The 24,111-nt window shown below is 44.3% G+C and overlaps 1 protein-coding gene across 1 annotated transcript in view; it reads right to left on the minus strand.

Annotated features, from left to right (window-relative positions):
• usp25 (ubiquitin specific peptidase 25) overlaps nucleotides 1–24,111 on the minus strand; it is a gene marked incomplete in the record, with an annotated part of 317,087 nt that overhangs the window by 69,077 nt on the left and 223,899 nt on the right. The window contains 4 exon segments of the mRNA XM_037688164.1: nucleotides 287–547; nucleotides 11,419–11,647; nucleotides 11,731–11,801; nucleotides 11,891–12,117. Of these exon segments, the coding sequence (XP_037544092.1) occupies nucleotides 287–547; nucleotides 11,419–11,647; nucleotides 11,731–11,801; nucleotides 11,891–12,117 (788 nt within the window).

Consider the following 24,111-nt stretch of genomic DNA (forward strand, 5'->3'; position numbering starts at 1 on the left):
CCCCCCCCCCCCCCCCCGCCGCCCCCCACCCTGCACCCTACATGGCAGCTCTCTGCTCCACACAAAGGGCTGTGGTAGCTCTGTGGTTGTGTCAAAAATGGCATCCGATGTAAAAACAATTGCCACACCTTCGTGCGAATTAGTTTGCTGTGGTGACCCCTGAAGAAGGAGCAGCCAAAAAAAAGGGGGGGGGGGGGGATCTCTTTCTCAACTTATTGTAAACTTCTAGGGAACAAATAACTTTTGATATTTAGCCCTCTGGTTTGTGGTTCTGAATGACCCATACCTGCATTGTCTGGAGGACTGGACTCAATACTCATGGGTTGTGGAGATGAAGACGACATTGAAGTGCTGGATACTGCTGTCAGAGCAGCAGCTGCTGAAGCTAGGGCGAGCTTCTCCTGCTGGGCCTTGCGGGCCTGCATAGCGTCCCACTCCTCAATCTCTTTGTCAAACAGCTCGTTGTCTTCCATCACATACTGCTTAAGGTCTGGAGGCAATTTGTCCATGCCGCTGAGAACCTGACCTGTTTCTTTATCAAACTCCTCTGCAACAGAGAGACATAATGCACATTGTATGAGCTGCTGGAAAACGCAAAAGCTTTTAAAGTAATACATCAGATCAAAAAGAGGTATCAAAGTAAGCTAAGTTTTGTTAGGATATCTAGTGCAAATTCTTAGCTTTGATATGAGGATTGCCACATTTAAATGGGATAAAGAGTTACAGCTCTTGATACCATTACAACTTAAGGTTTTTTTGTTTAGCCCCTTATCCACAGGTCCTATTAGGGCCAGTTCCTATAGGACCATAACTTGTTCGTGCCAGTTCCGTGGTTTATCTACAGTGCCTCCAGCAGGGGAACCCAACCGGTTTTTGGGACCTGCTTCTCTGGGGTCCCAGGTCTGGTTCTTGATGGACCTAAATGTGACATCAGTGCACTGTTGGCTACTGATTGGTCAGGGGGAGGAGTCACTGGATCTTTCAGAAACTTTTCAAAACACCGATCCGCCATTTGCAATTTCTCGAACCCAGTGTAGTGGCTGTACCTATTTTAAAGATTTTAAATACAATAATGACAACACCGTGGTCTAATGCTGAAGTGCTGGCATTTTTTGTGCTTGCTGGCCGACAACAAAATTCATAGCGAGCTAGATGGAGCTCCGCCGGTCTACCCGGGTCCTCTCCACCGGAGCATTGGAGCCGGGCAGGGCGTCATCTCTTCGAGCTAAAAGTTATCTGTGGAAGTAAGTAAAAAGCAAAATTTACCAGTACGTTTTTTTGAGTTGAAAACTGTGCGTAAATGGTGAAAGTCTGTTTTCTTCAAGAGCTAGGTAGTAGAGAAGCTAGCTGGCCGTAGTTATCATGTAGCTTTGTATAGTTTATCATCACAATATAACACCGGTAGATATTGTTGGGATATGAATTTTATGTCATATCACACATCCCAGTCAAATGTTAGATACAGTAGGAATGTGATACAGACCGACCGACCAGCAAAAACAAAAAACAAAACAAAACAAAAAAACACGACAACGGCTGTGTTCTGTTAGGCCAGCATACATCGTCAGATCGCCATACGCGTAGCGCAAACTGATGGCTGCATCTATCCACTGAGATCACCATAAGCTTCTATTTAATTAGCCATATCACACCATGATGTAGCAGTTAACCTGTCAGATCATCATATACTTTGTTATTAACAGCTGTATGACACCCAAACGCCTCAATATGCCCTGAATTAGCAGTTTAACAGCTGTAAAACACCCTGACTTTGCAGTTTAACAGCTGTATGATACCCTGACTTTGTAGCTAACCTGTCAGATCATCATATACTTTGTTATACTTTGTTTGTCACCAAAACGATTTACTTACGATTCAGGAAACGCATTGCACAGTGTAAATGCACAGTAATACCATTTGTACTTTGCACCAAAACAATGTACTGACTTACTTTTTGTTGTATCTTGCAGTGTAGGATGATCAGACTGCTCCTCTGAATGTCACAAGCTTATTGCAAAATGTGCATGCGCGCGCATGCGTATTTACTAAATGTATGCTACCATAACATGTATGCTGAATGAACAGAACAGCAGCAAAAAGAAAACCCTGACATAGTTAGTGTGTAGCTTCGTGTAGCTTCTCATCACAATAGACAATATCGCCGCAATATGAATTTTATGCCATGTTGCACATCCTGACTCTGTATCTAACATCAGACTGTTCTTACAGTCAGTAAACACCTACAGATGTCCACAACAGTGAAACATATGATCGTCAATACTAACTAAACATCCAACCATCCATCCATTTTCTTCCGCTTATCCGGGGTCGGGTCGCGGGGGTAGCAGCCTAAGTAGGGAGGCCCAGACTTCCCTCTCCCCAGCCACTTGGACCAGCTCTTCTGGGGGAATCCCGAGGCGTTCCCAGGCCAGCCGAGAAACATAGTCCCTCCAGCGTGTCCTGGGTCTTCCTCTGGGCCTCCTCCTGGTGGGACGTGTACGGAAACCCTCACCAGGGAGGTGTCCAGAAGGCATCCTAAACAGATGTCCAAGCCACCTCAACTGGCTCCTCTCGACGTGGAGAAGCAGCGGCTCTACTCTGAGTCCCTCTCGGATGATCGAGCTTCTCACTTTGTCTCTAAGGGAGAGCCCAGACACCCTGCGGAGAAAACTCATTTCGGCCGCTTGTATCAGAGATCTCATTCTTTCGGTCACAACCCAAAGCTCGTGACCATAGATGAGGGTAGGATCGTAGATCGATTGGTAAATTGAGAGCTTCGCCTTTTGACTCAGCTCTCTCTTCACCACATCAGACCTGTACAGCACCTGCTTCACTGCAGATGCTACACCTATCCGCCTATCGATCTCACGTTCCATTTTTCCCTCATTAATGAACAAGACCCCAAGATACTTGAACTCCTCCACTTGGGGTAGAACCTCCTCCCTGACCCGGAGAGGGCACTCTACCCTTTTCTGGCTCAAGACCATGGCCTCGGATTTCGAGGAACTGATCTTCATTCTGGCCGCGTCGCATTCGGCTGCGAACCGCTCCAGCGAAAGCTGTAGATCACGATCTGATGAAGCCAATAAGACTACATCATCTGCAAAAAGCAGAGAAGCAATCCTAAGGCCACCAAAACGGATCCCCTCAACACCTTGGCTGCGCCTAGAAATTCTGTCCATAAAAGTTATGAACAGAATTGGTGACAAAAGGGCAACCATGGCGGAGTCCAACTCTCACCAGGAACAAGCCCGACTTACTGCCGGCGATGCGGACCAGGTTCTGACACCGGTCATACAGGGACCTAACGGCCCGTACCAAAGGGCCCGGTACCCCATACTTCCAGAGTACCCCCCACAGGGTCCCCCGAGGGACGCGGTCCAACGCATTCTCCAAGTCCACAAAGCACATGTAGACCGGTTGGGCAAACTCCCACGCACCCTCCAGGACCCTGCTGAGAGTGTAGAGCTGGTCCAGTGTTCCACGGCCAGGACGAAAACCGCAATGGTCCTCCTGAATCCGAGGTTCGACTATCCGACGGACCCTCCTCTCCAGAACTCCCGAATAGCCCTTACCAAGGAGGCTTAAGAGCGTGATTCCCCTGTAGTTGGAACACACTCTACGGTCCCCCTTTTTGAATAGGGGGACCACCACCCCGGTCTACCAATCCATGGGAACTTCCCCCGATGTCCACGCAATATTGCAGAGTCGTGTAAGCCAACACAACCCTACAACATCCAGAGCCTTAAGGAACTCCGGGTGAATCTCATCCACCCCTGGGGCCCTGTCACCGAGGAGCTTTTTAACTACCTCAGTGACCTCAGCACCAGAGATTGGAGGGCTCAACCCAGAGTCCCCAGGCTCCGCTTCCTCAGTGGAAGACGTGCCGGTGGGATTCAGGAGGTCTTCAAAGTATTCTGCCCACCGACCAACAACATTCCGAGTTGAGGTCAGCAGCACACCACTCCCACTATAAACAGTGTTGGTGGCATACCGCTTTCCTTCCCTGAGACGGCGGATGGTAGACCAGAATCGCCTTGAAGCTGTGCGGAAGTCGTTCTTCATGGACTCTCCGAACTCCTCCCATGCCCGAGTTTTTGCCTCAGCGACCACCTGAGCCGCATGTCGCTTGGACTTCCGGTACCCATCAGCTGCTTCCGGGGTCCCACAGGCCAAAAAGGCCCGATAGGACTCTGTAGATGAACATATGCTGTATATATTCATAAATTAAACGGATTCTTTCATTTTTCTGGACTGGATAATATCATGCATTGAATAATTAAAAATGTAACGTGAGACGTTAATTATCTTTGACCCATCAAAAATGAACGTGGTCATTTATTTTCAGAATCAAAATTTTAACATCATACATTTACATTAATTGGCAAATTGGAAAATAACAACATGGCTAATTTAGCAAGTTTTACAAGGAGTAGACAATACGGCGATTGTTTTCTCACTTCCAGCAGTACAACAGACATTAACCATACGGTGATGGTTGAAAAACTTCACAACAGACATTTCTGGAAATATCTGGATTAATTTGCTAGCAGATAGAAGAGTTTAAAGATTGAAGTTTAGAGGGAGGGAGATGGTGTGTGTGTGAGTGAAAAGTGTTGAACAGAACGGCACCCTCCATTCGACCCAGCTTTCCTCGGTACGCTCGGTAGTGAACTCGACTCATTACCTCTCTGACGATGAATCAGTGGAAGCGGAGCTCCAGTTAAGCTACCGGTCCAGCGTCTCCGTAGGATGGCAGAGAACCGTCCGGAGTGGTGGCGGGACTTCATCAACAACAGTTCACCTCACGAGTGAACTTCACATGAGTGGAGTCCTTCAGAAGTTCCACTCAGAGGTGGAAGATGTCATAATTCCCACAAGACTCGGAAGAGCTCTGGATTATGCTGGACTTCTGTTCTCCCAAACGACTGGAGCTGCAAACTCTCCACCCGACTCCAACTGGGTTGAACTAGGAAGTACCGACATTTAAAGAGCTCTATTTCCGGTTCATTTGGGAGTTTCTGATTGGTCGATGGACCAAAACAGAGGTGTGTTTTGTGATGTAAGGTGTTATTAAAAAGTCAAGGAAAAAGATTAAGATTGTTTAAGAACAGACAAAAGATATCATGAAGAACTCAGACTTCGTGGAGTCAATTCTCTAGTATCTTGCTGTAAAAGTTAAACATGACATTTCTTTTTCAGTAAACTTGCAGTTGACCGAAACTTGAACTTTGACCAACTTACACAACTTGCTCATTTCAAACAGATGATCAAGAAATTGAATCATTACTCTGTAACATATTCCAACTTGATTTCCACTTTGAATGAGGATTAAAAATCGTTATTACTGTTTCACAGTTGATTTAAAAATGAGTAGTTCACTTCAACATTTAAAAATGGATTGAACTAACACAATTTGATTATCAAACATTTGTAAAATAGTAATGATAATCGAAAGTAGTGTTCTTTCACTTGATTAATTCAAGAAAGAAAGTCTCAGGATGGGTCAACCTGTATTTCTGGATTCAAATCAATGAAATGACAGTTTCTGTCCCATAAGGTCCTTAAGGTCAAGATTTGACCTCAGGCCTAGTTCACTACAACTCCTTCAGCCTGACAGCATCCCTCACCGACGGTGTCCACCATCAGGTTCGAGGGTTGCCGCCGCGACAGGTACCAACAACCTTGCGGCCGCAGCTCCGGTAAGCCGCCTCGACAATAGAGGCACGAAACATGGTCCACCCAGACTCAATGTCCCCCACCTCCCTCGGAACATGTTCGAAGTTCTCCTGGAGGTGGGAGTTAAAACTCAGTCTCATAGGAGACTCTGCCAGATGTTCCCAGCAAACCCTCACAATACGTTTGGGTCTGCCAGGTCTGACCGGCCTCCTCCACCACTATCGGAGCCAACTCACCACCAGGTAATGATCAGTGGACAGCTGTGCCCCTCTCTTCACACGAGTGTCCAAGACATGTGGCCGCAGATCAAATGAGACGATGACAAAGTTGATCATCGAACTGCGGCCTAGGGTGTCCTGGTGCCAAGAGCACATATGGACACCCTTATGCCTGAACAAGGTGTTCGTTATTGACAATCCATGACGAGCACAGAAGTCCAACAACAGAACACCACTCTAGTTCAGATCAGGGAGGCTGTTCCTCCCAACTACACCCCTCCAGATCTCACTGTCATTGCCCACATGAGCATTGAAGTCCCCCAGTAGAACAAGGGAGTCCCCAGGAGGTGCACTTTCCAGTACCCCCTCCAAGGACTCCAGAAAGGGTGGATAATCTGAACTGCCGTTTGGTGCATAAGCACAAACGACAGTCAGAACCCGTCCCCCCACACGTAGGTGGAGGAAGGCCACCCTCTCATTCACCGGGGTGAATCCCAACACACAGGCACCAAGTTGGGGGGCAATAAGTATGCCCACTCCTGCTCGGCGCCTCTCACCAGGGGCAACTCCAGAGTGGAAGAGTGTCCAGCCCCTCTCAAGGAAACTGGTTCCAGAGCCAGAGCCATGCGTAGAGGTGAGTCCGACTATTTCTAGCCGGAACCTATCAGCCTCACACACCACCTCAGGCTCCTTCCCCACCAGTGAGGTGACATTCCACATCCCAATAGCCAGCTTCTGTAGCCGAGGATCAGACCGCCAGGGTCCCCGCCCTTGGCCACCACCCATCCCACATTGAACCCGACCCCTTTGGCCCCTCCCACAGGTGGTGAGCCCATGGGAAGGGGGACCCACGTCTCCTCTTCGGGCTGTGCCTGGCTGAGCTCCATGGGTAAAAGCCCGGCCACCAGGCGCTCGCCCGGGTGCCCCACCTCCAGGCCTGGCTCCAGAGTGGGGCCCCGGTGACCCACGTCTGGGCAAGGGAACATTAAGTCCATTTGTGTTTCTCATCATCGGGGTCTTTGTTTATTATCAGAATGTGGAAATGCATCCTTCAGGTCTATGGACACAAACAAATCACCTTGTGTCACATATTCGAGAACAAGTTTCACCATCAGCATGAGAGAGGGTCGTTCCATGATGAATTTGTTGAAAACAAACAGATCCAGAATTGTTCTGAACCCTCCCAGCTTCTTCGGAACCAGGAAGTACTGAGAGTAAAAACCGGCTTCCTCCTCTCCCGGGGGAACTCTGGAAATCACGTCTTTTTCCAGAAGTTTCTTCAGCTCTGATAGGAGGATTACGCCTTGTTCTAGGGATGTGAGATGGGATTCTAACACTCCGTTGAATTTTGGTGGTGTTTTTGCAAACTGCAGGGTGTAACCTTTGTGAATTAAATGATGCAAACATTTGTTCAAAGTGCATGTTTCCTGCCACACTGCGCTGCACTCCGAGAGTGGAAACGTGAATGTTTTGTTTAGCACGGAAAAACAATAACTGAGGACTGCAGATGGTTCAGGACCGACTGAAAATGAGGTCCAAAGAGGCCATCTGAGGACACAGGACCTTCCAAGAGTTCTTCTTTAACGTCTTCTGGGATGGATGGAGACAGTTTCAACCACATCTGTCTCTGCAGCAATGTTGCCCAGGACGAGATGCGGGCGGAGCACGCTGCAAGCGCCGCACACAGGTTGGTGATCATATCCGCAGCCACGTTGATCTGGTCCTAATCTGCAGAGGATGGGTTCAGTTCCTTCATCTCTTTAGTTATGCTAAGGGCTAGCATAGTGATGTTGTTGGTTGCTGCTCCCACCTGCGATGAGCACTGATGGTTTCTGTCCATCAGCTTTGCGGTGAGCTGGTCACCAGAGGATGGCAGGATGATAAGTTGGCAGATATATTTTGCTGCTCTTACCCCGAAAACAGCCGACAAACTAGGTTCTAGGGGAGGGACGGTGGGAAAAACCTGGTCCGTGAGCCCTTTGACTTTGGTGATGGCCGCGTAGGAGGCGACCGGAGCCCTCAGCTTTAAGGGATCGTTGGCTGAACCCAGGAGGAAGGCGGACACAGCCAGGAAACAGGGCCAGACTGGGTCCCGGTGCCTAATGTGCTGGGCAGCGAACCTTCCAGCCAGAAGGGTCGATGTGGCTGGGGCCGCCAGTTTGGGCACTTCCAGGTCACAGGCTCTCGCTGACCACCCAATTATCTCTGGGAGCTCGTGGAGCAGAGTGGTGGACGACCCCTGGACGCTCGGGGTGGGGGGTACCATCGAAGGCAACACCGGCTCCAAACCTCCTGTAAGGCAGAATGGAGCACGGCTGTTAGCTGTTTCAACTTCAGAGGGGGATGTGTTCGCTAACTTCGTGTCCAGGGAGTAAAAAAATTCCTTGAGCAAACAGTCCCCCCTTGGTTGAAACTTGACCTCCTCAGCGGAAAAGAGCTCACACCAGCGCTGCTTCTCCACAGCCGAAAAAAGTTTACACGCTTGACAAGAGAAGAGCGGATCCAAAGCTTGCCGAGCGTGGTCAGCTCCCAGGCAGCTTTCACACACAACGTGCAGGTCCGTTGATAAGATGTAGCCCGTCTGGCACACGGGGCACAGACGGATGGTCTGCGATTTCTTAATTGAAGTCATCATTCTTCTTCTTTTCTTTCTATTATTGTTTCGTAGAAGTAGTGTTCTTAGAGTTGGCTGAAGAAAAACGAGAATCGAGCTCCGGTCCAGATGCAATTTATAACAGACCAGGCGGGGCCCACACAGAGGTGGGCGTGGACTAGAAGTTTTCAGTGTTCGGCGCGCTGTGCGTGGGTAAACCCAATAGCGACAGCTTTTAAAGGGCGTAGCTTACACAAAATAGAACTTGTAACAAGATGAGATCCTCATTACTAGGTTGGAACAGTGGGTCGGCATCACAGGATCAGCCCTCAATTGGTTCAGATCTTACCTCACTGACCGATCCTTTTGTGTCTCCATCAAGGATTTTAGTTCTGCAGAGGCAGAGCTTAAATGGGGGGTTCCGCAGGGGTCCATACTGGGTCCCCTCCTATTCTCTTTATACCTGCTGCCGCTTGGTGCTATTTTCCGGAAACACAACATGCCCTTCCACTTCTATGCCAATGACTGTCAAATTTACTTCCCCCTAAGACACAATGGTACATGCTCTATTCAACCGCTGCTCAACTGCCTGGTTGACATCAGGGACTGGATGGCTTTAAACTTCTTAAGGTTCAATGAAAAGAAGTCTGAAGTCATGTTGTTCCCTCCCATCGACACGATCACAAACCACTGCATCGACCGTTCCACTCTAACCCTGTCAAAAAAACAAAGAGTCACTAATCTGGGCGTGATAATGGACCCTTCCCTGAAACTTAACAATCATGTAAACATGATCGTTAAATCATGCTTCTTCCAACTGAGGCGGCTGTCTAAACTGAAGCCCATTTTGTCCAAAAATAACCTGGAAACAGTAATACATGCATTCATTACATCTAGGCTTGATTACTGCAATTCGCTCCTGTTTGGTATCAGTCAGACCTCCATTGCACGACTACAACTGGTCCAGAATGCAGCAGCATGATTTTTAACCAGTACAGGCAAAAGAGAGCACATTACACCAGTTTTGGCCTCACTGCACTGGTTACCGTTCACGTTCGAATCCAGTTCAAAATACTCATGTATGTCTATAAATCACTGAACAGTGTCGCCACCCCCTATCTCTCTGATTTGCTACAACCGTATGTCCCAACACGCTCCCTGAGGTCAGCGGACCAGCTGCTCCTCACAGTTCCAGGAACTCATCTTCAGCACAGAGGTGACAGGGCCTTCTCTGTAGCAGGACCAAGACTCTGGAACGAGTTACCTCTGCTTGTCAGACAGACCCCCTCCCTCTCGGTTTTCAAGTCCCATTTAAAAATGCACTACTATTCAATAGCTTTCAACTCAAGATGATCTGTGTTTTGATCCTGTATGCTCCACACTGGTTTGTCGTCATTATCTGCATCGTTTTTTTGTCTATATTCTGATTTACCTCATTTTCTATTTTGCTTTGTGTTTTACCTGTTGTTTTGTCTGTACAGCACTTTGGTTGGCTTTGTAGCTGTTTTAAGTGCTTTATAAATAAAGTGGTATGGTATGGTATACCAATGTATTTATAGAGCACTTAAAACAGCAACAATGCCAACCAAAGTGCTGTACAATAGAAACAAACAAGCATAGCGGACAAGAAAACATAAAATAACATTATAGATACAAAAAGCAGTGGATAATAACTGAATGGCCAACACTGTGGACTACAGACAGGATCAAACAAATCACACTGTGTCAAAGGCAAGGGAATAAAAGTGGGTTTTCAGGTGAGACTTAAAGACTGAGTATGGGAACCTGCCTGACACGCAGTGGCAACTCATTCCACAGTCTTGGACCTGCAACAGAGAAAACCCTGTCACCTCTGAGCTTGCAATGAGTTTCTGGAACTGAAAGGAGCATCTGGTCTGCTGACCTCAGAGAGGGCGGTGGGACATACGGCTGTAGAAGATCAGTGAGATAGGATGGGGCAGAACTGTTCAGTGATTTAAAAACATACATGAGTATATTGAACTGGATCTGAAGGTGAATGGGTAGCCATTGTAGGGAGGCCAAAACTTGAGTAATCTGCTCTCTATGGCCTGTACCAATTAAAAATCAGGCTGCAGCATTTTGGACCAGTTGTAGACGTGCAATGGAGGATTGATTGATTCCAAACAGAAGCGCATTGCAGTAATCGAGCCTGGATGTTATGAATGCATGGATCACTGTCTCAAGATTCTTTTTGGACAGTATGGGCTTCAGCTTAGACAGTCGCCTCAGCTGAAAAAAACAGGATTTAACAATCATGTTTACATGACTGTTAAGTTTCAAGGAAGGGCCCATTATCAATCCCAGATTAGTGAGTCTTTGGGAGTTAGTGTCTTGGGAGCTCTGTCCTGAGGAGCTTCTATCGTTGTGTGGTGAAGAGCATTCTCTGCCCCTGCATCACCGTGTGGCACAGCAACTGCACTGCTGCTGAGAGGACAGCTATGCAGAGGGTGGTTAAGGCTGCACAAAAGACTGTGGGGAGCAGCATTTCCACCAACTCGGACCGCTACACTTCACGATGCAGGGGGAGGGTGCTCCGCATCATGAAGGACTCCACTCATCCTGCACACAGTCTGTTCCAGCCCCTCCCCTCAAACAGGCGGCTGAGGAGCATTCAGAGCAAGACCACTAGCTCAGAAAGTTACTTCCCTGCAGCTGTCAGACTGCTGAACTTGAGTTGAACTTAATTCAGCTTCATCTTACTTTTTTAAAATTTATTATATTTGTACTCTTTTGCATTTATTTATTTGTTAATTGTTAGGCTTCTTGATCTGGGACCTGAGTCCAAATTTCGTACCGCAAACATGAAAATGTGAGCTGGTATGACAATAAAAAGAATCCTTGAATTCTTAAATGATCATCAATAAATGATGCACATGAACACCAGCATGGACTGAGAATGATTGTCACCTTCAATGAGGAATGGCTTCTTGTCATTAATGTACATCAGACAGTAGGCACTGGCATTGCGGTAGCCCCCAAAAGAGTCCCTGACCAGCTCCTCCCAGGATGACTTAGTGACGGAGATGTCATTGTACTTCATCCAGCAGCACTGATGGGGGTTGTAGATATACGCCCAGTAGTGACCTGCATTGGCCTGGCCTTCATGGACCAGCACTGCATGAAGCCGATAAGGAACCTGCAAAAATAAAAATAAAATTAGAAATGCAGAAAAATAAATGGAACAGATGAGGGATGAGTGTTTTTGTAACCAGTGCCCACCTGCATCATAGATTTATCAGAGTACATTAAATCAATAGTTCTGTGGATTCGCGTTATACTGCCTTGCAGATCTGTCAAGAAGAACATCACATACATTATGTTATATTTTTTGTAATATTTCATAAAAAGAAGGAGAAGAAGAGTCCAGCTAAAGAATTACCTAGGGTGTCGTTCTCTACCTCACTCCTCCAGCGATGTAAGCAGCTCTCAAGCACCCTTAGCTCTTCTTCAGTGATGTGGCGTGGGGCAGGGTGCATGGGAAGGTCGGGTGGTAGTCGGGACTGAGTAAACGGCTTATGAACAGGTACTCTCTGCTGCAGGGCTGCAGTGGGGGTTGAGGCAGGGCCTGAACTCTCTACAGAAGGTAAGGAATCCTGCTCAGCTGTGCTGCAGAGAGAAAACCAGAGTGATGTCAGTGAAATGCAACAATATACAGACAGTTTGTGTTGTCTGGACTGTGGATTGTTATCACCCCGCTTTCTCTACTTCACGGAATCTTGGATGTCTCCCGGTGAGTCCAGCGCCTTGACGGAATTATTAACGAACGAGTTACCTCTGCATGTCAGACAGGCCCCCTCCCTCAGTTTTTAAATCCTGCTTAAAACCCCACTTCTATTCCCTGGCTTTCAACACCAGATGATTTGTGCTGATCCTGTATGCATCACACTGTGTTAGTCATTATGTTATTATCTGTTATTATTTTGTTTCTATATTATGATTTAATGATATGTTTTGTGTTGCTGTGTGCTCTGCCTGTTTGTTTGTTTGTACAGCACTTTGGTTGGCCTTGTCGCTGTTTAAAGTGCTCTAAAAATAAAATGGTATGGTATGGTATGAAAGGCAAAAAAAAAAGGTGATTATGTTTTTACCTGTGTCTGCGTTTGTCTGTCTCCTAGCAAATGTATCATAAACCACTAAATGGATTTTAATGAAACTCAAGAAAAGAATCCCTGCAATACATCCAAGACTCTAAAAAAGTTAAATCAGGTCCTCTGGACATTAAAAAAAAAAAAAGTAGAAACGTTTTGTCTTTCATCCAAATGACTTCTTCAGTTTGAGGTGGTGTATTCAGCTGAGCCTTATAAATAGCACCTTCTCAGAGTGGATCCACCAGTTTGCTGCTGACAACCAAAACTATCTGCTCACATGATCAAGAAGAACCATCAGTCTAACGATGGATCATTAGCACCCTGATGGCTGGCAGCTCAGAACATCACATACAGAACACCATGGACTTTGTGGATAAGGTGAGGGATGTCATCATGGAGACTGATGAAACAATGGTCTCTTTTGATGTCACATCACTCTTTATGTGCATTCCTGTTGATGATGCAGTAGAGGTGGTCAGTTTAAGATTAAAATCAGACACCACTCTGAGCAGCAGGACCACGCTTTCCACAGAACCACTGTGTCAACTCTTGAAACTGTGCCTGCAGTCAACCTACTTCACACATGGGGAGCAATATTATAGGCAGAAACATGGGTGTGCTATGGGGTCTCCAGTTTCTCCTATTGTTGCCAACCTGTACATGGAGGAGGTAGAAAAGAGAGCCTTGACGTCCTTTTCAGGGACACCACCAAGTCATTGGTTCAGGTATGTTGACGACACCTGGGTTAAAATTAAATCTCAGGAAGTCCAACATTTTACTGACCACATCAACTCTGTGGATAAATACATCAAGTTCACACGAGAAGATGTAAAAAATGGCAGGTTAGCTTTCTTGGACTATGAGGTCTCAGTCTCTGATAGAGGACATTTGCAAACTGGGGTGTACCTCAAACCCACCCACACAAACCAGTATTTGCAGTTTGACTCCCATCACCCTTTGGAGCACAAGTTAGGAGTCATCAGGACTCTATCACAGAGCAGACAGCATACCCACTAACTCAGGAGCCAGGCAGAAGGAGAAATCCCACACAAGACAGGCTCTAGAGCAATGTGGATATCCTAACTGGGCCTTCCTGAAAGAAGAAACCCAAACAGGGCTCCAGTCAGCCATCAGGTGAAAAGGAGGAACCCAGACCAGTGGTCATTCCGTATGTTGAGGGAGTATCAGAGAAACTGAGACGTTTATTTTATAAACACAACATCTCAGTGGCTTTTAAACCCCAAAATACAGTGCCTTGCAAACGTATTCGGCCCCCTTGAACTTTTCAACCTTTTGCCACATTTCAGGCTTCAAACAAAAAGATAAAATTTTTTATTTTTTTGTGAAGAATCAACAACAAGTGGGACACAATCGTGAAGTGGAGTGAAATTTATTGGATTTGTCAAACTTTTTTAACAAATAAAAAACTGAAAAGTGGGGCTTGCAATATTATTCGTCCCCCTTGCGTTAATACTTTGTAGCTCCGCCTCTTGCTGCAGTTCCAGCTGCAAGTCTCTTGGGGTTTGTCTCTATCAGTTTTGCACATGTAGAGACTGAAATTCTGCCCATTCTTCCTGCAAAACAGCTCAAGCTCAGTGAGGTTGGATGGAGAGCATTTGTGAACAGCAGTCTTCAGCTCTTTCCACAGATTCTCGATTGGATTCAGGTCTGGACTTTGACTTGGCCATTCCAACACCTGGATACGTTTATTTGTGAACCATTCCATTGTAGATTTGACTTTATGTTTTGGATCATTGTCTTGTTGGAAGATAAATCTCCGTCCCAGTCTCAGGTCTCTTGCAGACTCAAACAGGTTTTCTTCCAGAATGGTCCTGTGTTTGGCCTCATCCATTTTCCCATCAACTCTGACCATCTTCCCTGTCCCTGCTGATGAAAAGCAGGCCCAAACCATGATGCTGCCACCACCATGTTTGACAGTGGGGATGGTGTGTTCAGGGTGATGAGCTGTGTTGCTTTTACGTCAAACATATCGTTTTGCATTGTGGCCAAACAGTTGGATTTTGGTTTCATGTGACCAGAGCACCTTCTTCCACATGTTTGGTGTCTCCCAGGTGACAAACTTTAAACAACACTTTTTATGGATATCTTTGAGAAATGGCTTTCTTCTTGCCACTCTTCCATAAAGGCCAGATTTGTGCAGTGTACGACTGATTGTTGTCCTATGGACAGACTCTCCCACCTCAGCTGTAGATCTCTGCAGTTCATCCAGAGTGATCATGGGCCTCTTGGCTGCACCTCTGATCAGTCTTCTCCTTGTTCCAGATTAAAGTTTAGAGGGACGTCCGGGTCTTGGTAGATTTGCAGTGGTCTGATACTCCTTCCATTTCAATATGATTGCTTGCACAGTGCTCCTTGGGATGTTTAAAGCTTGGGAAATTTTTTTGTATCCAAATCCGGCTTTAAACTTCTCCACAACAGTATCTCGGACCTGCCTGGTGTGTTCCTTGGGCTTCATGATGCTCTCTGCGCTTTGAACAGAACCCTGAGACTATCACAGAGCAGGTGCATTTATACGGAGACTTGATTACACACAGGTGGATTTTATTTGTCATCATAAGTCATTTGGGACAACATTGGATCATTCATAGATCCTCACTGAACTTCTGGACTGAGTTTGCTGCTCTGAAAGTAAAGAGGCCCAATAATACTGCACGCCCCACTTTTCAGTTTTTTATTTGTTAAAAAAGTTTGACACATCCAATAAATTTCATTCTACTTGACGATTGTGTCCCACTTGTTGTTAATTCTTCACAAAAAAATTTTTTTTTTAATGTATTTACGTTTTGAAGCCTGAAATTTGGTAAAAGGTTGAAAAGTTCAAGGGGGCCGAATACTTTTGCAAGGCACTGTATATTACGGCAAAGACTGGTTCATCCCAAAGATCCAGTCCCCCGGCACAAACAGAGTAATATTGTGTATGTTGTTCAGTGTCAGGAGGGTGATCAGTCTTACATCGGGGAAAATAAACAGCCACTGGCCAAAAGGATGGACCAGCACAGAAGATCAACATCATCAGGCCAGGACTCTGAGGTCTACACTCACCTAATCTAGTAAAGGAGGCCATCTTTGTGAAAAGAAATTGTCCCATCATTAAACAGGGGTGGAGCCTCCAGGTTCAACTGTCCCCCTCTTACAATGCTGTGATTGCTAGTATCACTCAGCCCCAGTGAACAGTAAACAGCCATCAGGTGCTAATGATCCATTGTTAGGCTGATGGTCCTTCTTGAGCATGTGATCAGCTGGTTTTGGTTGTCAGCAGCAAACTGGTTGATCCACTCTGAGAAGATGCCATTTATAAGACTGAGCTGAATACAGCACCTCAGATTGAGGAAGTCTTTTGGATCGAAGACGAAACGTTTCTAAATTTTTTTATTGTTTTGCTTTGTTTTATTTTTTTGAATGTCCAGAGGACCAGATTTAACTTTTTTAGATTTTTCTACCTGGATTATTGAGCATGCATCAGGATACATCCAAGACTGCTTACTTTCTGAAGCCAATTCTATGCAAGATGGCTGTCACAACTAATGAAACCTAGCAAACACTAAAATTATTATAAAAAAGCCAACTGAATACATACTTAACTAAAGTTTTATATGGTAGTGGCTGAGTGTCATTCCTACACATACTCTGAGCAGTAACTGATTGTATAAGCTCTCACAGTACCTGTACTACGGGCCTGAGTGACTTGGTTTTTTAAGGTATTAAGCACATGCATTAAATTGAAAATGCCTCAACCTCAGAAGTGCACTGCTGATAGATCTGCACTCCCAGCTCACTTCATTCTTTACAATAACTGAGTGTGTTTCATGTACAGTAAGTAGCATCGAACATTACTGGATGAGCGGTGATGGGTGGATATATTTTGGTCTACCCCCAAATTTCTGTCCAACCATTTCTTTATATTTCTTTATATCTGCAGGTGTGTGATGTGCAGATAACTGCAGCTTCACCCCCCCCCCCCCACACATCCAACTTTGTCTTTCCATCTTTACAAGAACTTTGCATTGACTTCCATTTAGTTTTCATTCATTTCCATAGCCTAACACTGACCCTTACACTAAACTTATGCCCCTTTTCCATTAGTACCTGTAGTACCGGTACAGCACGGCTCTACTCTACTCGGTATGGTACAGGTTGTGTTTCCATTATACTTTCAGTACCGTTTCCAGTGGGCGGGGTTCAAATTGACGTCACCACACCTCACCAGCTGTTGGCGCTGAGACGCTTAAACGGTTTTCAGTACAGGGTGAGAATTTATGTGATTTTGAAGTTGTGTGTATGTATATATATATATATATATATATATATATATGAACACACACACATATTTACATATTTATATGTATATACACACATATATATATATATATATATATATATATATATATATATACACACACAAATATATATGTACACACATATATGTGTGTATATATACACACACATATATAAATATCACACATATATGTATGTACACACAAATATGCACACATACAGTATATGTATATACATATATATATATTCATATATATATATATATATATATATATATATATATAAATTAAATATGATGAACCAGATTCTACAAAAATAGATTTAAATTTTTTTAGGTTTTCATCATCATTTGATGTATTTGCACTCATTGTGTCTACTTTTAATGCTCATTTTAAATGTGTGGTTTTCTTTCTTGTTCACATATATACATTTTATTTTTAGCTTTGCTTTAAAGTTCTTGTTTGGTGATTTGTACATTTGTGGGTTAAAATAAAGTTGAACTGAAGGTCGTCTCTTTTTTTTAAACATGTTTGAGGGAAATATTCCTGAGAGATCCAATAGTTTTGTGTCTTTTTATGATTTTCAGCAGAGTTAACAGTCATTAAAGTGAAAACAGGATTTCATGATAAAGCTGGCACCATTTATTTTATTATTTTTTAAATCTTCAACGCTAAAATATATATATATATATATATATATATATATATATATATATATTTTTTTTTTATGACCAGCTCTGCTGGTCTCACACGATTCTCTCCTCCGGAGACAGGACAGGCAGGCTCATCTTCCCAGCTCTGAGCTCAGCTGGTGACTCGCAGAGGCCGTTCTCAGTCCCCAGCCTCACGTAATCATGAAGGCCCGACCCGCGCAGACAGGCGGACAGAGACGGGTCTGCGACAAACGGTGGAAGCGATTTTAAAAAACATTTTATGTGTAAAAAAAAAAAAAAAAAAATTTAAATCGCTTCAGTAATTTTTTAAAACATTTTTTGTATAAAAACAAAATATTAGTTTATTTAAAAATCGCTTCCACCGTCCGTCCCAGTCTGTCCAGTCCACCTGACTGCCGGGCGGGATTGGGATTCAGCCTTCATGATTATGCGCGACCGGGGTCTTCCTTCTGCGAGTCACCATCAGCTTCGCAGTGACCAGCGGAGCTCTGAGCACACAAGGCTGGTATCCGGAACCTGAGCCTCCGAGTCGGCACATCGAAGGATCTTCCGCGGAGACCAGTGGAACTCGGAGCCGGGGAGATGACGCCCTGCCCGGCCTGGTGCTCCGAGGGGAGGATCGGGGTACACCAGCAGAGCACCATCCAGCTTGCCTTGAATTATGTCGTCGGCCACCAAGCACAAAAAATGCCAGCACGTCAGCATTAGACCAAGATGTCATCAGTATTGTTTTTAAAATCTTTAAAATAAGTCCAGCTGCTGCTCCAGTCCGAGAAATTGCAAATGGCGGATCATTGTTTTGAAAAGTTTCTGAAGGATCCAGTGACTCCGCCCCCGACCAATAAGTGACCGACAGTGTTCTGACGTCACGTTTTAGTACCTCTTCATTCGGGTTAGAACAACAGAGCGAAGAGTACTGAAAATAGTAACAGGTGCCAAGTACTGGTACTAATGGAAAAGCCTCAGAACCAGGCCAAGTAGGGTCCAGTCGGCCCGTCCCAGTACTAATGGAAAAGGGGCAATAGTGGTGTCCCGATACAGATACTGGTATCGGGCCCGATGCCAGCATTTTCACAAGTAGTCGTAAAAAATGCTCCAATATCTGGGCAGCTGTGGCTGAGTGGTTAGAGCAGTCATCCTTCAATGCAATAGTTGGGGGTTCAAATCCACCAGAAGCACATGCCGAAGTGTCTCAGCTCTGATTAGGTTCTTTAGAATGATTTGTTCAATTATTCTTTGTAGAGATCAAGTAGAGTGCTGTATGAATGGGTAAATGAGGCACAGATTTTTGTGTTAAGTACTTTGAGTATCTTGATGTAAGATAGAAAGACACTATAGAAGTACAGTCCATTTACCAGCGACTGACACCGAAACTGGGTGGCGTTATTTCCGATTCCACTGCAAAAGTGATTGCAGGTTAAAAAATGTCTGTGGTTTGAAGATATTTTAAGACAAACATGGATGATATTAAAACGTAAATTGTCTGCTGTGCTCAGATAAACTGTCAAGAGGAGGAGCGAACCACAGCAGTTTCAACACAAGTAGTGAGCTAAGGCGTTAACTTCACTACTAATTAATTATTCTTAAAGCTAGTTCAAGCACAAAGAATATTAATTGTTTAATTACAACGGATTCTTTCTTTTTCGAGTGAAATTTCTGCCATGTGACCAAGATAACTTGTGAGTGGAGTTTAATCAGTGACACGAGACGCCATTTTATCTTTGACCCATCAGAATAAATGCAGTCATTTATTTAACAGAATCAAAATTTAACATCAAAACATGCACACATTGATTTGCTGATCTGTTTCTGATTAATAAACTTGGCACGCTTTACTAACAAGACAACAGAACATTACTGATTGGGACTGATTAATCGCTGAAGGCATCTAGTTTGATTTACTGGCGAACAGAAGTTTAAAGAGAAGGAGAATAGAAGTTTAAAGATTTAAAGAGGAGGTTTAGATGGATGAGGGAAGATGTGTTGAACCAGAAAATGGCACCCTTCCTCCGAATCCAGCTCAGCCCTCCAGTACACACAGGGCGTCAACGGCTTGTTACCTGAGCAGAGGATACTTCAACTCCGGAACAGAGGTCCATTGGCATGCTACCTTTTCAGCGTCTCCGGTCAGGGTGGCTGAGAATCTTTAGAAGTAGTTCCATATGCTTCGATCAACAGAATAAGCTTCCTTTGAAGTTGAGAGCATGTACTGCTCGGGTTGAGTCAGCTTTGCGAGCTGTGACTCCGCTGAAATGGAGAGACCTTTGGCACATGGTCAAATCCATCCGCTACTTAGTTGAGTCTCATCTCCGACTGAAAGTTCCAACCAGACTGGAAAAGACTAAGACTTCGAAGAAGACCAAGACTGAGACTGAGTTCCACTTAGAAAACTCCAAGACTGAATAGTTCCAAGAGGGGCCAACAGCTCTTATTTACTGTCTGCAAGTTTTAAAAACAAGACACTTCGTTCTAATAACTTGTCTCTGTTTGTCTCTGACTTTCGACCGACATCACTACTACTCCTCATTCAGACAGAAGACTAAATGCACACTTACTTCGTAAATAGACATTTAACTGTATGATCAAAAATCTAATGAGGTTTAAAAATCATTAATACTGTGTCACAGTTGATTTAAATGAGTGGTTCACTTCAACATTTAGAAATGGTATGAACTAAACACACTTTTGATTATCAAGATATTTTAAAATAGTAATGATAATGTAAAAAGAAGAGTGTTCTTTCAATTGATTAATTCAGGGTATAATTAAATAGTCTCTTGATGAGATAATTTGTATTTCTGGATTCAAATCAATGAAATAACAGTTCCTGTCCCCTGAAGGTCTTCAGAGACAGATTGTTGTCAGAGGCCTAGTTCACTACAGATTAAACACCTGAAGACGAAACACAAGGCGGAGTTTGCTGTTGCTAGCAGCACATCACAACCAACGTTGCAGCAAGTTCTCCAGAAATGTGAAAAAATGGCTCCAGACAATCGATGTGCGGTGACAATAACAGGGAATTTTAGTTTAGCGTGTTTATGGCGTGGTTTCTGTAAGACTGTTGGACATTTTCAACATTCCACCTTAGCTTACTCATGCCTAGGGCTGGGCGATATGGCCCAAAATTAATATTTTGATATTTTAAGATGAATTGTGATATACAATTTATATATAGATTTTTTTTTCTTTCCATAAAGTAATAACAAAATATATTTCTGAGTCAAAGCTTTGTCCCAGTTGTCACACAGGCACATATAGCAAACAGCTGTAACTGTACAAAATGAATGTCTAAAAAGTAAAATATTTACATATATTAAATAATAATCCTCTTCGGCTGTGCCACCTTCATGACGTTAGTAAGTGTGTGAGAAGCAGCACATGAGGGGCTGTGTTTGTATTCAGTAAGGGAGAAGTAGGGGCCACATGAAGTTGGAGGTGCAAACGGGCAGAAAAATGAGAACTACTGTACACAGATTTTCAAGTTTTACAGTGAGAGGCAGCATGACAATAATAAAGCAGTGGCTTATTCAATTCAGTTTATTTATATAGCACCAAGTCACAACAGAAGTCATCTCAGGACAATGAACAGAAACATTCATATATAAAATAATAAGTTAACACTATTGGTCTATCAATCATTTCTATACTTCTACTATCTCTGAGACTGGAGGCAATGTGTTCAACATAATGGTACTTCCTCCAGTTATTTAAAAGTCAACAATGGTATAACACAAGGCTCAGTCTTAGGACCCACCCGCTTTACAATCTACATAGGTAATGTAGGTCAGAGCATCCCTGATGCGTCCTTACATTTCTATGCTGATGACACAGTTGTTTATTGTCGAGCTAAAACAGTTGCTAAGGTTTTCCAGCTTTTGCAATATGCTTTTGACATCATCCAGACAGATTTGTTCTGCCTCAAACTGGTCCTAAACGCCAACAAAACCAAAGGCATACCGTTTTTAAACAGGAAGTCGGTACCAGCAGTTCTTCCTTCAACTTTATCCTCAAAAGGTGCTCCTATTGAATTTGTTGATTCCTATAAATAATTGGGTATATTGGTCAATTCGCATGTCTCTTAAGCTCCAGGTGGAAAACCTAGTAAAGAAACTGAAAGTTAAACTGTTTTTTTTTGTTCAGAAATAGATCCTGTCTAACTCTGAATGTTGGGAAACACCTTGTAACTGTGACTTTCCTTCCCTCCATTGATTACGGTGACATTATTTACATGAACGCTCCTACAAGCACCCTGCAGATGTTGGATGCTGTCTATCATGTGCACTAAGATTCATAACTGGCTGTAACTACCGTACCCACCACTGCACCCAGTATTCACTGGTTAACTGGTCACCATTAACTTCTCACAGACACTCTCACTGGAGCATTTTCATCTTTAAATCCCTTCTTGGTCTGCTGCCTTCATACATCTCCTCCTACATGTCTCTGCGTGAGTGCAGCTACAGCGTGCGCTCTCAGGACATTATTACCTGCAGTGTTCCCTCAGTGAAGATTGAACTAGGCAAAAAAGCCTTCTCCTACTCTGCTCCTGTTTCCTGGAATATCTTGCAAACATATCTAAAGCTCTCAACCTTGACCTCTCTAAGTGGCTTCAAACATCTGATAAGTTCATGGGAAAAAACAATGGAGATGTTTTCTACACCGCCTTACAACCTAGCTGCCTTTTTTTAAAACTTTTTTTAAATACCATTATATTTTTCACTTGTAATTCTCAATTTGTAAGCATCTTTTAAAACTGTCTATTGTTGTCGCTGTTGTCCACTGTTGTCATCACTCTTTGTTAAAATCAGGTCTCTCTTGTAAATGAATCCCCGAGGCTCAATGGGATTAAACTGAATAAATAAAGGTTGAACGAAAAATGAAAATTATTCAATTTTACCAATTCATTTAAAGAAATTTGTTTAATTTGTCCTCTAGTAGTTTAAGCTTAAAGCAGCATAACAAGCCAACCTTAACTATAGGATTTATCAAAAAGGAATGGCTTAAGTCCAATCTTAAAACTGGATAATGTCAGCCTCATGGACAGAAACTGGAAGTTGGTTCTACAAGAGAACTGAAAGATCTGACTCCCATTCTGCTGCTGAAAACTCTAGGGACCGCGAGTAAACCTGCAGTATGAGAGTGAAGTGCTCTGTTAGGAAAATATGGAACAATAAGATCTGTAATATAAGATGGAGCTAGGTTGTTGAGAGGTTTGTAGGTTAGAAGTAAGATTTTTAACTAAATTTTGGATTTGACAGGGAGCCAAAAGAGAAAATTTAAAACTAGAGAGATATGATGGCCGCGCTCAGAGCAGTTGCAGCTTCACAGGCTCCCGGTACCATCCCAGTTTTTAGAAGTTTTTATATTGACTCTGTGCCTGACTCCGCGCGATTTATGCGTGTGAACTATAGCCGAACAAAACTGATGAGAATAGGAGCGGATTTGCCACGAAATATAGCAGAAATCAGCAACAAACTCAAAGCTACGCTCGGCAGAATGCAGATCTTAAAGTCATCTACCTGGAAGCTGCAGCAGAGGCGTTCCAGCGGGCAGAAGAGGAAGCGCTGCTCCCGGCTTAAGAGGAGAGGGTGCCGGGCGGGGGTTATGGTGAGGCTACGAGCTAACGCTAAAGCCGGTAAACTCCCCATGCCGTCTCTCTTTCTGTCGAATGTCCGCTCGTTGGACAACAAGATGGATTTACTTCGTCTGAGAGCGGGCGCCTCAGAAGAGATGAAGAAGTGTGCAGTGCTTTGCCTCACGGAAACGTGGATTACAAGCGAAACGCCGGACACAGTCTTCCAGCTGGATGACAGACTTTTTTTTCGAGCGGACCGCTACAGCGAGCTAACGGGGAAATCACGGGGAGGCGGAGTATGCATTTACGTGAGTAAAAGTTGGTGCACGAACTGTACTGTTGTAAATAGCTCATGCTCGAAGGCTTTGGAGCAAATAACAGTGAAATGTCGGCCACATTATCTAACCCGAGAGTTCACTGTGACTTTCATCTCTGTCGTTTACATTCCTCCGGACGCTAATGCTAATGAAACACTACAGGAGCTACATGATATCATCAGCTCACTGCAGAGCAAACAACCCGAGGCTCTTTACGTGGTAGCCGGAGACTTTAACCACGTGAATCTAAAGGACTGTCTCCCAAGCTTTAATCAGCATGTGACGATTCCAACACGTGGAGACCGCACGCTGGACCGTGTTTACACGAACGTAAAAGATGCATACAAAGCCGAACCCCGCCCCCACCTAGGACTGTCAGACCACATCTCAATCTTCCTGGCTCCTGCTTACATGCCCCCGCTGAGACGCTCCAGACCAGTCCAAAAGGAAGTTAAATGTTGGAGCCAGGACAGTGGACCCATACTGAGAGATTGTTTTGATCGAACAGACTGGCAGGTTTTCAGAGAAGCTGCTGAAAATGGAGGTTCGCTTGATCTTGACCAATACACATCCTCAGTTCTGGGTTACATTAGTACATGTACTGACACAGTCTCCACTATCAGAAATGTTAAAAGCTACCCAAACAGAAAA

The sequence above is a fragment of the Nematolebias whitei genome, chromosome 14 (assembly GCF_014905685.2).
Source record: "Nematolebias whitei isolate Nwh7 chromosome 14, NemWhi1, whole genome shotgun sequence".
NCBI classification, from domain to species: Eukaryota; Metazoa; Chordata; class Actinopteri; order Cyprinodontiformes; family Rivulidae; genus Nematolebias; species Nematolebias whitei.